At 43.5% G+C, this 14,315-nt stretch overlaps 1 protein-coding gene across 1 annotated transcript; it reads left to right on the forward strand.

Moving 5' to 3' along the window:
• Window positions 1-1,035: 1,035 nt before the first annotated feature.
• LOC306779280 (protein transport protein Sec24C) lies at window positions 1,036-14,219 on the forward strand. The gene is made up of 21 exons (XM_079271132.1): window positions 1,036-1,167; window positions 1,364-2,089; window positions 2,404-2,462; window positions 3,128-3,181; window positions 3,459-3,570; window positions 7,062-7,189; window positions 7,322-7,454; window positions 7,662-7,771; window positions 8,411-8,523; window positions 8,694-8,885; window positions 9,380-9,476; window positions 9,883-9,987; window positions 10,266-10,433; window positions 10,721-10,817; window positions 10,918-11,066; window positions 11,266-11,404; window positions 11,948-12,069; window positions 12,289-12,468; window positions 12,769-12,966; window positions 13,353-13,442; window positions 13,926-14,219. Exons 2-21 carry the CDS (start codon window positions 1,411-1,413, stop codon window positions 14,064-14,066), a joined length of 3,066 nt encoding a protein of 1,021 aa, XP_079127258.1. The 5' UTR covers window positions 1,036-1,167; window positions 1,364-1,410; the 3' UTR covers window positions 14,067-14,219.
• The last annotated feature ends 96 nt before the right edge of the window (window positions 14,220-14,315 follow it).

A 14,315-nucleotide genomic window follows, 5' to 3' on the forward strand; every position in this document is an offset into this window, starting at 1 on the left:
GTGCCTTCTAGTGGCTTTAGTGGCAACATCATTGTTCCCACTAGGTCAGTCACTTATAAAACTATTGCTGGAATAAACATGAAAACATATTGGCTGTGCATGAAAACAAAATACATAACACACATGTGACAACACATTGGTGGGCATCACACTCACAACATGTTATCTTTGTGCTAATCATCATATGGGCCTTGACAGGTTCTACGCTCCAGTCTAAGACATTAAAGTTCTCGCTATTCCCACTGCAGCGACAGCGGCACCAACCAACAATCCTGCTTTCAGGAGACCATTGGGACAGCGAAACCACCAACTTGTGGTCTGAGTCTCAGCAGCTGGAGCCGGCAAGACGCTCCCTTCAGACGTGACATCATTGTCCTGCTGAGCCTCCTTTAGACGCTGCTCAAGGTCATTCATTTCGTCCGACTCGACATCACTGTCACGCTGGACCTCTGGACTCTGCTCAGTGAAATCCAAATGGGACAAATTGTCATCATTGTCACACTGAGCCTCCTTTAGAAGCCGCTCAAGGTCATCCATTTTGGCCGAATTCACATGATTGTCACGCTCATCCTCCTCTGTAAGCTTCTTTATAAGGTGCTTATAAAGCTGCTTATACATGTCATCAATTTTGGCCTGATTCATATTTATCTCTCGTCCCTCCATTACTGGTGTCTCTTGAAAGTCCGTAATAACTCGTTTGGAGAAGTAAAGTCGGGTATATGATTCTACTTTGGTTGTTCTTTGATGGTGCGCAACGACGCAATCAGACGACAACTGATCTGTAATTATTGACAAAACTATTCATTTGCTTCGATGATAATTTATAGCTTTTTAATTTGTATTTTTAAAATGCTAATTATTTATTCCTTGCGTCCCAAATCGCAGGCTTTTACTTTGAAAGAACACGCGGAAACGCGTCGACGTGTGTCTGGTAACTTGATGCTAACATTGCAGCAAAGGCTCAGGTGCATGAAATCATGGACGCAAACGCATCATAACCTCATTAAGACCTCAACCGTGCAACCGTTTCTAGTCGAAGGATTTAATTACAATTCAATGGAAAGCGCTGCAAGTAATTAATGTTGTAAAGTGTGTCGCTTCCGTCCGTCGCAGAGGGAAATGAAGACGCTAACGGTGACACGCAAAGGTTTCTGTTGATGTCCAAAGGTATCTCATCTTTCATTACTTAAAATAAGATTGTTTCCTCCTGGTGAGGCTTTTTATTTCACCTTATCAATGTCTTCTACACCCAGAGAGCACCTCTGTGGTGTGGGCTAACATTGATAGTTTACTACAGAATTTCACGACCCTGATGGATCAATTTAGCAAAATAGAATGTGCATGTTTTTTTGTTACCCGTTAGACCCCGCCTCCAAGGTGAAACACACCAATCAGTGATGGTTATGGAGGATGATGGACGTCCCCACAGCCAATCAGAGCCAGACACCCTGTCAGCCGTGGGCGGGCCAGAATGGCTGGTCCCCAGCTTCACCTCAAGGACCCCCCTGCAACCCTCTGCCCGGCTTTCAGCATCTCAGCCTGAGCTCGCCTTCTGACCAGAGACCCGGCTACGAGCACCTGCAGGTGTCCCACCACGGCTGCCAGAGCGACCTCGCCGCCTTCACATCCAGAGACGAGCCTCATCGCGGCACACTCCACTCCAATGATGCTGACCAGAGTGTGCAGCGGGTCGTTCCTGATGCTCATGTTTCATCCGCGGTTCCAACTGCAAGCCAAGGAAGACATATGCCTCCGTGTTCCCTCCCTCTCATGAAGGAAGTCACGCAGCCTTGCAGGCTCCAACAAATGCCATTATACTCTCCTCACAGCCCTTACCAAGGAATATCTCCCCCTTCCCAGCCCCCATACACACACCAGGGTTCCCCGAATGGACCTCGGTCACCACATCAAAAGCACCTGCCCATTTGCTCTCCACCATTGGGTGTGAGCCAGAGTCCACAGTTTACACCTCAGCCTGCATTTGAGAGGGCAAATGTGGAGTCCTCGGTTGGATTCATACACAATCATGCCTCGCCCACCTCTCCCGTCTCTCAGCAGCCTCAGTGGACACTTGCAGCGCCCTCAGGAGGTACGTTTATTTGTAATATGTACAAAACCAATGCTGCAGATCCTCCCTCGGGAGCTGATCATTTAAATGATATCACTCAAAGCAATTTAAGGATGAACATTGGTTCGTCAAATTTAAAAATAAGTTCCTTGAGATCCGTGGCCCTGTAGGAAAAAACCTATTGCTTAATCGTCCATAAGCAGACCAGTAGAGTACCACAGGCTAGCCCCATCATCCAGGGTGTATACTTCTGAACCACAACAGCCCTCTCAGTCAAGAATATGGTACTCCAGTCTGGCTCTCTCCTCCATAGTGTAACTCTGTTTTCTCCTCAGGAACCATAAATGAGTTTGTTCCCAATGCAGCTGCACGAGACAGGAACATCACGCCACAGGTGGGGGAAAATACAGCAACAACCAGCAGTCCGAAACCTAAAGATATAGTGCTTACACTGAAAACAACCCAACAGGAAATGGCAGCAAAGCCCCAAATTGACGGAGCTACAACCAGAGAATGAATGTTGCTTTTTAAAATGAATAAAAATTGTAAAAAAAATAAATATCAAAATTGCCTTTTCAGTTAAAATGAGATAATCCTCTATTAGTCCCACAACGGGGGAATTTGCAGTATTACAGCAGCAAAGAGGATAATAAATAAATAAGTAATCTAACAGTGAAGATATAAAAAATCAAGGAAAACGAAGACAAGATATAATCAGACCGAGTGGTTGAGTCCACATTATTGCACATATGAAACCGGGAATATTACACTTTAATGAATCAGTTAATTGTTTCAGCTCCAGTCGAGATCAACCATTCAGCTCTAAAGCTGTAAAAGCAGCTGCTCACCATGTACGTTTGCAATTACAGGTGCATATTATCCAGTTATGTGTCGACTCGATATAATAAAGTGCATGACAATGTGCTCAGGTGGCTGTACAATTTGAGATATTTTCCATTTAGCCTCGGAGCTGATGAGATCTCTCTGAATCTAGGAAAACAAAATGAGTGTCTGTGTGTGAAAATGATTCATATAATATGATGCATTCTCTCTTTGCAGTCTCCCAACTGTGAGTCTCGTCATGGCCTGGACCCAGAGCTCCTGCCCAGTGTTGTAAGTTCTCTCTTCACATGGTTTGTTGACTGACTTCTGCAGATCCTCCATCAATGAAAGACCATTTCCTGCTCAGATTCTTTTCAGGCTTTTGCCCTTGAAGGAGACGCACATCTGCAGCACCTCGAAGCATCGAAAATGCACCGTAAAGGGCAACTCCTCTAAATATATATATGTTACAATAGAACCTGCCTCTACTGAGCCACAGTGCGATGTTACCATCCTCTCTGTACGCTGATCCTCCAGGTTACACCTCTGGCTCTCTCTGTGTATTCAGGTGAAGGTGATTGCAGAGGATGCAGCAGAGTGGGAGGGCAAGGTCTTCGTCTCAGAGCCTTTTTCCCGTCTTCCTCCTCTGGCAACTACTTCCTGTATCATAGAGGACAAGGGTAAATGCACACAACGTCGTATCCGTGTCACAAAGATGTGCTCGGTTCTGGATAGCATACTTAACACTTTATCAACATTACTCACAGCTTACAGTATTTTCATTCTTTGCGTAGTGGATGTTTTTGGTACTTAAATTACTCCAAGAGGTAAGTCAGACATAAAACAAGAGGAGAAAAAGTAGCATAAACATATTCAATCGAAGGAAAATGGAGATCTACCCCGGAAAACCTTCATGTGATGCGTCTCACTTAATGTTACAGCTCAAGATTAGTTTGTGCTTGCTAAATCGTGCAATTTATCAGATACTTTATAGATTAAAAGAAAGTACATAAGTGTGGAAGTAAGTACGTACATATGTAAGTAAATATGTGAGTAAGTATGTAAGTACGTACATAAGTATATGTATGTGATGTAGTATGAAGTATATACATAAGTATATAAGTATGTATGCAAGTAAATACATAAGTTTGTAAGAATGTGAGTAAGTATGTAAGTACATACGTAAGTAAGGATGTGACTAAGTATGTACGGTAGTAAGTATGTAAGTGCATACATAAGTAAGGATGTGAATAAGTACATAGGTTAGTAAGTATGTAAGTGCATACATAAGTAAGGATGTGAATAAGTACGTACGGTAGTAAGTATGTAAGTGCATACATAAGTGAAGATGTGAATAAGTACATAGGTTAGTAAGTATGTAAGTGCATACATAAGTAAGGATGTGAATAAGTACGTACGGTAGTAAGTATGTAAGTGCATACATAAGTAAGGATGTGAATAAGTACGTACGGTAGTAAGTATGTAAGTGCATACATAAGTAAGGATGTGAATAAGTACATAGGTTAGTAAGTATGTAAGTGCATACATAAGTAAGGATGTGAATAAGTACGTACGGTAGTAAGTATGTAAGTGCATACATAAGTAAGGATGTGAATAAGTACATAGGTTAGTAAGTATGTAAGTGCATACTTAAGTGAAGATGTGAATAAGTACATAGGTTAGTAAGTATGTAAGTGCATACATAAGTAAGGATGTGAATAAGTACATAGGTTAGTAAGTATGTAAGTGCATACATAAGTAAGGATGTGAATAAGTACGTACGGTAGTAAGTATGTAAGTGCATACATAAGTAAGGATGTGAATAAGTACGTACGGTAGTAAGTATGTAAGTGCATACATAAGTGAAGATGTGAATAAGTACATAGGTTAGTAAGTATGTAAGTGCATACATAAGTAAGGATGTGAATAAGTACGTACGGTAGTAAGTATGTAAGTGCATACATAAGTAAGGATGTGAATAAGTACATAGGTTAGTAAGTATGTAAGTGCATACTTAAGTGAAGATGTGAATAAGTACATAGGTTAGTAAGTATGTAAGTGCATACATAAGTAAGGATGTGAATAAGTACATAGGTTAGTAAGTATGTAAGTGCATACATAAGTAAGGATGTGAATAAGTACGTACGGTAGTAAGTATGTAAGTGCATACATAAGTAAGGATGTGAATAAGTACGTACGGTAGTAAGTATGTAAGTGCATACATAAGTGAAGATGTGAATAAGTACGTACGGTAGTAAGTATGTAAGTGCATACATAAGTAAGGATGTGAATAAGTACATAGGTTAGTAAGTATGTAAGTGCATACATAAGTGAAGATGTGAATAAGTACATAGGTTAGTAAGTATGTAAGTGCATACATAAGTAAGGATGTGAATAAGTACATAGGTTAGTAAGTATGTAAGTGCATACATAAGTGAAGATGTGAATAAGTACATAGGTTAGTAAGTATGTAAGTGCATACATAAGTAAGGATGTGAATAAGTACATAGGTTAGTAAGTATGTAAGTGCATACATAAGTAAGGATGTGAATAAGTACATAGGTTAGTAAGTATGTAAGTGCATACATAAGTAAGGATGTGAATAAGTACGTACGGTAGTAAGTATGTAAGTGCATACATAAGTAAGGATGTGAATAAGTACGTACGGTAGTAAGTATGTAAGTGCATACATAAGTGAAGATGTGAATAAGTACATAGGTTAGTAAGTATGTAAGTGCATACATAAGTAAGGATGTGAATAAGTACGTACGGTAGTAAGTATGTAAGTGCATACATAAGTAAGGATGTGAATAAGTACATAGGTTAGTAAGTATGTAAGTGCATACTTAAGTGAAGATGTGAATAAGTACATAGGTTAGTAAGTATGTAAGTGCATACATAAGTAAGGATGTGAATAAGTACATAGGTTAGTAAGTATGTAAGTGCATACATAAGTAAGGATGTGAATAAGTACGTACGGTAGTAAGTATGTAAGTGCATACATAAGTAAGGATGTGAATAAGTACGTACGGTAGTAAGTATGTAAGTGCATACATAAGTGAAGATGTGAATAAGTACGTACGGTAGTAAGTATGTAAGTGCATACATAAGTAAGGATGTGAATAAGTACATAGGTTAGTAAGTATGTAAGTGCATACATAAGTGAAGATGTGAATAAGTACATAGGTTAGTAAGTATGTAAGTGCATACATAAGTAAGGATGTGAATAAGTACATAGGTTAGTAAGTATGTAAGTGCATACATAAGTGAAGATGTGAATAAGTACATAGGTTAGTAAGTATGTAAGTGCATACATAAGTAAGGATGTGAATAAGTACATAGGTTAGTAAGTATGTAAGTGCATACATAAGTAAGGATGTGAATAAGTACATAGGTTAGTAAGTATGTAAGTGCATACATAAGTAAGGATGTGAATAAGTACGTACGGTAGTAAGTATGTAAGTGCATACATAAGTAAGGATGTGAATAAGTACGTACGGTAGTAAGTATGTAAGTGCATACATAAGTAAGGATGTGAATAAGTACATAGGTTAGTAAGTATGTAAGTGCATACATAAGTGAAGATGTGAATAAGTACATAGGTTAGTAAGTATGTAAGTGCATACATAAGTAAGGATGTGAATAAGTACATAGGTTAGTAAGTATGTAAGTGCATACATAAGTAAGGATGTGAATAAGTACATAGGTTAGTAAGTATGTAAGTGCATACATAAGTAAGGATGTGAATAAGTACGTACGGTAGTAAGTATGTAATTACATATGTAAGTATGTTCGTAAGTACTTTATTTGTCCCCCTGGTTTGCAGCCCCATCATAAGGCATTTCATCAAAACACAATCATGGAAGTCACCACTACGCCTACTCCGACACATACTTCACACTTTGCAACAAACACCATCAACAAATTAGTGTGTAAGGGGTTGGTGAGTTATCCGTTTATTTCCGGAAATATTTCAGTCAGACAAGGAAAGGATTATGAACGCTGCCTGCACTGGAATCGTTACATCACAGCAGCTTATAGCCACATCAGTGGGGGAGGTTTGTGCTATTCATATTCAGTTGTGAGTTACAAATATAATATTGTGATGTGTTGGTGTCAGTCCCCCCCCACCTTACTTTTCACCCAACCTTCACGTCTTGTTGAACTCAAGGTAACGCGAGTCCTCTCGCCATCCGCTCCGCCTCGTACTGTGTTCCCTGTGACGGCCAGACTGCCCTGCTCAGCCGTGTGCCGCTGGGAGCTCTGGTCACGCCTCTGGCGACACAAGATGCGGGAGAGGTCAGTTTTTAGCTTCTAGACGGATGTTTGCATGGATTTCTAACGCTGCAATTAAACCGTTTAGAGCGAAGGTTTCTGTGATATTAGACGTGTGTATTTAATTTGAACGTCTGTGCGTTTTTGTTTTCGCAGCACCTGCCAGTGTGCACCGAGCCAGAGTGTGTGATGGGTTGTGGTTGTTGCGGCGCCTCCATGTGCCCGGCGATGGGCTGGCAGGACTGTGGTCAGAGGTTTTACTGCCCCTTCTGTGGTAAACTCGGTGAAGGTGAGCTCTAACGTTGACCATCTATGCACACGGGTAATAGCGGAGGTTCTGTGTTAAACCTGTAAAATAGAGTTATGGAAATATAACTTCCTGGTCAGAAATAGACCGTCCTATTCTATGCTGCAAGTTGAAGCCAATTCGATGTGTTGAACCGCTGCACCTAACCCGAATGTGTCCTGAGCTTTTCTCCCCCCTCTCGTGTCGCAGTGCCGTGGCAACACTACCAGCCCACCAGGGGGGGGGAGGGCGTTCGGGTGGATAAAGACAAGAGGCCTGAACTCAGTATGGGCTCATACGAGATACTCAATTCTCAGAGGGTTCGTTTCACATCTTACAATTGTTTGGTTTGTTTCCATGTTAGCTGTTGTTACCTGCTCTTTGTCAAACATGTGTACATCTGCGTGTGGTGGGAAGCAGCAGTTTGGTTTACTGATCGTGTAAGACAGTCACTTCCTAAAACGGGAACAGAAACACCATTTGTTTTGTATAGGACATTTATCAAGGAGTTATACCAATTATTTGCTGGTTATAGCTTCTCAAATGTGAGGATGTGTTGCTTTTCTGTGTTTTATATAATTGTAAATTTGATATTTTTGCTTTTGGTCCGACAAAACTCGCAATTTGGCATTTTTGCTCTTTTTTTCTGACTTTGTCGACCCAAAATTTTCTTCAGCTGAAAAAAATGATCGTCACGTTACAGTCGCAATTTGATGTAGAGAAGCACAAGTGTGTATCCTATAACGAGGGAATAAAAGTGGAAAGAGTGAAATCACAGCGCCCATAATAATTCAGTCAACGTTTTAACTTTACTTCACTGGTATTTAAAAAAAAACCACCTTATTTGTGCCCTTCAAAGACCTTTGATAGGAGAGATTGGAGATGTGTGTGTGTGTGTGTGTGTGTGTGTGTGTGTGTGTGTGTGTGTGTGTGTGTGTAAACTGCTGTACTCATTTCAGGGTGAACCTGCTGCACTGCTTCTAGCCATAGACGTGTCTGCGTCAGCAGTGAGAGGAGGACATTTGGAGTTTGCAACACAACAAATACTCACTCTGCTCACCTCTCTGAAGAGGTAAAATACACTCCCATCTAACTACAAATGCACACACACACACACACACTTTTTCACAACCTGCTCAGTAGTATCCCTGTGCAGGTTTGGAATTAGTGGGACAATGGGGACAATGGGCTGATCTGGCTTCCAGCCAGCAGCCTTTTAAACGTTTCATCCGATGTGCGTAGGGAGGACGGTGATGCCTCGTGGGACGTCCGCGTTGGTTTGATGACGTACGACAGTAGGATCCACCTGTACAACCTGAGCCCGGCCCTGTCCCGCCCACACATGCTGGTCATCGCGGAGACAGAAGACCTGCAGCTTCCTGTGAGGGAGGGGCTGCTGGTGCCCCTGAAAGACTGTATAGACAGTATCGACAGGTAACGGAGAGTCTGCTTTTATACATCACTCCTCTAAGTAATATGTACTTTAGTTATGTTCACTTATGTCCTAGCTGCCTAATTCTGATGAGCTCGGGTTTTTGTTCCTCCGGTGCCGGCGACAGCGGGTTGTCTGTCATTTTGCAGATATAAAACGATGACATTTTGGACGGACGTGGATGTAAACTGCAACTTGACTGGTTGGTGGAGGCAACCAACCACGAGGCAGTAATTCTAGTAATTTAGATTTGAATTAGGAAAGCTTCCACTTAGAAACTATTGGGCCCAGCAGCTGAAAGGGAACCGACCATCAAACTATTGCCGTTGAGTTAGATGATGTTAGATGACGTCTCAGACAATTTCAGACCCCAAAATCTTGTGATTTTGTTTTCACTACGTCGCTGAAAAATGATTTTGTTCACTTTGGTGTTCTTTGGCGTAAAGTGCTCATCCTCTGTCTTGTTGTGTGTGTGTGTGTGTGTGTGTGTGTGTAGTGTGTTGCAGCTGATTCCTCAGTTTAGTCCAGAGTGTGACGACTCGCGCGGCGTTCCCGTGGAGCTGCCTGTCAAAGCGGGGCTGGCCGTGCTGCAGGTCGGGAACCACTGCTCAGACTTTCATGGACTTTCTTCAGTTCGACTGGAAGTTTCTCCTGAATTCATTGTGGCTGCACGTGAACGGATAGTGATTACATTGCAAGCTTTACTGTAATCAGTGACAGTTACAATGTCATTTTTAACATATTGCTTTTTTTTGGCAGTATTCCACCGTTATTACTCTGCATAATATTTTATTCAATTTATGCCAGGGACCATTTACAAAAACACAACATTTACTCAGCTAACTTAGCTACTTCCCATCTGCAGTAACAAACTTTTTTTTAACTCTTAATTAGTGTCTTGTACTATTGCACTGTTTATTGTTGAGCCCCACCCACCACGCCAGATTCTTTATTTACACCACCGTTGTGGATACGATGTATTTATTTATTTTATCTTAGGCCCTGAGTTGTCCCGGCAAGCTGCTGATCTTCCATACTGCCCCTCTGATAGAGATGGGACTCACAGACTCGTCCTCGGGGTTCTTCGGCTCCAACAAACCAAAGGTACGCAACACTCACACACTCTGTACACCAAATACTCACGCACCTCTCAGTCTCCAGGTAATTAATCAGGGGCATATTTTACAAAGGTGTGACATCATCCTTCTGCCAGAGTTTGCAAGTGTCACTGTGGTAAACTCTTAGAAATCCCAGTGGGTGCTGGTGTGTAGTTCACCATCTTGTACAGGTGAGAGGATAAAGCAGCATTCAGTACAAGTATGACGAGAGTTTCACGATTGTACGGTTGCATTCATTTTCTTTCTTTTCTTTTTTTTTTTCAGTCCATCTTTCAGCCGTCGGAGCGAGCCATCTCATTGGCCAAGGAGTGCGTCAGTCAGGGCTGCGGCGTCCACCTGTTCGTCCTGTCCCAGCAAGACGTGGGCGGGGCTTGGCCGGGGCACATTCCATATCTAACAGGTGGAGCTCTGTACACCTACAGCCACCTCCAGGTATGCCGGCAGCTCCTCCCATCGTAGCACTGGACATAGAATCAACTCCATGAAGAAGAAATCTGTTGTGGTATTTTGTTGAAAGGAACAGTTTGACATTCTGGGAAATACGCTTATTCACTTTCTGGCCAAGAGATGGAACGATTGATGCCACTTTTATTTTTGTCTGATAAATTCAAGGCTACAGCAAAAGTGGTGTTTTGAAGCTGTGTTTTGGTGAAGTGATTGTTTGGAACACGCATACAGGTGAGTTGGAGGTCCCATTGTAGATTGTGTTCCCACTGCAGGGAGAATTGGACAGAGAGCGCTTCAGCACTGATCTAACGAGCGTTGTAGAGACGGACACAGGCTACAAGGCTGAGCTCAGGATCTATGTCAGCAAAGGTGAGATGTTTCCTTTTTCTCTGTTAAAGTGTGATTCCGCAGACGGAGGTGTCCTTTCATAAAATACCAAGCATGCAATACGCTATCCTGTCCCCGCCAGATATGCGTGTGTCCGGCTGTTATGGACTGTTCCTCCCCGGGCCCAGCCCCAGCCGGGTCGTCATGGCGACCCTTGATCGGAGGACAACGCTGGCGATGGAGCTCGCACACACCAGAGCTCTGGACGAGACGCGAGGCGTCGCCATACAGGTGGGGTCCTGTTCATGAGCGGGGACGCGTTTGGATCTCCAGGCCAGTCACTTTTACTGTCTTTCTGTCATTTGAATCCTTCTGTTCGTTGGGATTTAATTTAATCGTCGAGAAAGTACCTCAGACGCCATTCAGTTAGACTCCAGAGCACACTGTCCCTTTAAAACCACAATCCACCTCTCTCCCTCCTGTTTGTCAGACTGTATTGTCCTACAGCACCCAGTCAGGAGACAGGAGGACCAGGGTTCACACTCTGACCCTGCCATGCTCTCGTCACCTGCAGGACACTTTCCGGCAGTACCAGGCCCAAACATTACTCGCCTTCTACTGCAAGAAAAGTGAGGAAAGCAGCAGTTGTTGGAAATATCTATTTGATTTCTACGACATTTTTTTATCCAATTTGGGGGAAAATACCACAAATGCTTGGAAATGAATGGACTTCATGAGAATGTGATGATAATAATCTCCATCGTACTCTGTAATGTTATCAGACACTAGTCTGTTGTTTACTTCAGTACATTAAGTGCTGAAGTTTGAAAAAGTATCAATATTATGTCATTGAAGTGACTTTTTGACAACGTTTGTCAATGACAAATGAGACCATGATCAACATGAGTTATAGATTCCCTCATACCTGAGATATTGTTCATGAAGACCAGTTTATTTATTCTGTTTTGGGTCATAAAACGGTAGATTCGCCTCTAAATCTGAACTGCAAATATAACGTGGAAAGCAACGTATGTACTGTGTAATGGATTATATATATTACGATGATTCAAATCCAGTCGACACTGCCTTCTTAGTTATGGTATAGTTTGCGTTACAGCCTAAAAATGTCACATAAGACGACATTAATGTGTGTTCTTTGTGTTCCCGGCTAGTCTACTGTTCCGTGTTGGAGCGCCCTCTACAGGAGCTGCGGGAGGAGCTGCAGACGGAGGTAACGGAAGCGTTGGCGTCGTACCGCAAACACTGCTGCTCGGCCTCCGTGTCTGCTGGACAGGTGAGGTTCAGACACGTGAAATACACTTCACACTTTCAAACGGTTCTCTGTGCTCTTAAAAACACGAGGATCTGCTGTTGTAAAAGTCTGAAGTGTTATTGTAGAGAACAATCTGTGTGTCTGTGTGTGTGTGTGTGTGTGTGTGTGTGTGTGTGTGTGTGTGTGTGTGTGTGTGTGTGTGTGTGTGTGTGTGTGTGTGTGTGTGTGTGTGTCCTGTAGCTGGTCCTCCCTCAGTACCTGCGAGCACTCCCCGTTTACATCAACAGCCTGAGGAAGAGCGAGGTGCTGCTGCCGGGGCTGCGGAGCTCCATCCACCAGCGGCTGCAGCAGCGCTGCCAGGTGCTCAGCATGGACACCTGCAGCACCTCCACACACTTCTACCCTCTGCTGCTGCCGCTGGTCAGTACCAGCAACACCAGGGATCGATGCTGTGGCGTGCAGTCAACGTCTGGCTGATTTAAAAAGGACTTTCCTTCCGTCTTAAAAATACATTTCAGTAACAGACGGGTTATCTTTTTTGTGGCAAAACAAAGTTTCTAAAGCGCTGCATTAGTGTCGACCTGTGACCTTAATTTCCACTGTCCAAATTGTGGCAAATTCAGAAAGAGTGACTTTCACGTTGACATAGCAATTGACTATCTTTGTTTCTGTAGCTTCGACACACACTTCAGTTGATTTCCACTCACTTGTCACCTGCAGCCGCTCTCAGTGGACAGCTCCTGCTCTCCAAACCCAGAGGAGGCACTGCGCTGCTGTGCTGCCAGCCTGGAGCCCGGATCGCTGTATTTGGTGCATGCACCCCTCACCCTGCTGCTCTGGGTGGGCACCCAAGTCCCAGCATGCACCCTGGTGGAGCTCTTCAACGCCAGCTGCTTCTCCTCCCTGCCCTCCGGAGAGGTAGGCGTACAGCACGCAAGCGCTGATACGGTAACAAATAAAATGCCCAACGGAAATCACATGAATCGTAATTCATGGAAGTTGTGGAAGAAAAGGCTTCTAATTGTCTGCGTCCGCTTTGCCGTAACGGTTTTAAACAATTACGTAATAATAAAAAACATTTCCTCTCACATCAGAAGATGCTTGTGGCAGGAAATAAAAAGTACATAAAACTGTTAAATGTCAGCTATAAACCTGGTGAAATAATGTTGAGAGGAAGCTTTTGAGAAGAGGAAAGCAAGGGGTTATGGATGGTTTGAATAAAAAACTGGTTTAATGTGAAGAAGACTGACGATGACTCAGAGCTCAGCGGAAATGTCCATTTCTGCCGTTTTGTGTTTCTTCAGACCAAGCTGCCACTTCTTGAAAACCTCCTGTCCACCAGTGTCCGATCCCTCATCAGCACACTCAACTCCCAGGCGCCGTGCGCCCGCAAGGTGAGCTGCTGAGCGCCCAACGCCTGCGACCTGGAATCACACGGCTGCCGTCTCAATGTGTGAGGCTGGCCAGCATCTCCTCCGCTGCACAGCCCGGCGCTTCTCGCTTCATGTCGCGTCAGTTTGAGTTGCCAGCTGGGGACCTGGAAAAGCAAACAATGGGCCCTTTTTGGCAGCAGCCATTGTGACTTGTGATCGCAGGGTAAACGCAGGTGTAGATAATAACACTGTGGCCCTGTTCCATTTAGGTGGGCCACCTGTGTTTACCAGCTGCTATGACACGTTGTCCATGCTCTAGTGTCTTCCACGTTACAAAACAAAGAAAGAGACACAAATACAATGTACATTTATTGTACTTTTACTTTTAGCAGATAGCCGATTTCAGAGCTGAAGTTATCCACGAGAATATTCCTGAAATAATTATTTTTTTCCTTGTGTTTTTAACCTGTCAAAAATTGCATCGCGTCTGTGTTTCTGTCTCAGCTGTGGGTGGTGAAGCAGGGCGACGCCTGCGAGGAGGCCCTGCAGCGCCACCTGGTGGAGGACAAGAGTCCCAACGGAGGGGCGTCCTATGCGGACTTCCTCTACCATCTCCACGTCAACTCTGTCCGGCTTCTGCAGTGACTTCACGTGCACATTTTCAGCCCACGGGACGGCGCCAACTGAAGTACTCTGAGACATTCTTATGATGTGGAAATATGAAAAGGCCTGTCAGAGAAACCCGGGCGGTGCATGGGGACATTTCTGAAAGATATTCGTGTGACGCGTTGACTGTGATCTGAGCTGTTCTATAAAATGTGATGATGTCTAATTTATTCCTGTCTGAGAGACAGTGTGTGTGTGTGTGTGTGTGTGTGTGTGTGATGCCCACAG

The sequence above is a fragment of the Melanostigma gelatinosum genome (assembly GCF_949748355.1).
Source record: "Melanostigma gelatinosum genome assembly, chromosome: 6".
Taxonomy (NCBI): Eukaryota; Metazoa; Chordata; class Actinopteri; order Perciformes; family Zoarcidae; genus Melanostigma; species Melanostigma gelatinosum.

Bases quoted from the DNA above. Each gene is read 5' to 3' on its own strand.
- LOC306779280 (XM_079271132.1), top strand. From the start codon at position 1,411: ATGATGGACGTCCCCACAGCCAATCAGAGCCAGACACCCTGTCAGCCG. The intron at 2,090-2,403 runs GTACGTTTATTT...TTTTCTCCTCAG, and splicing joins ACTTGCAGCGCCCTCAGGAG to GAACCATAAATGAGTTTGTT. The intron at 9,988-10,265 runs GTACGCAACACT...TTTTTTTTTCAG, and splicing joins TCGGCTCCAACAAACCAAAG to TCCATCTTTCAGCCGTCGGA.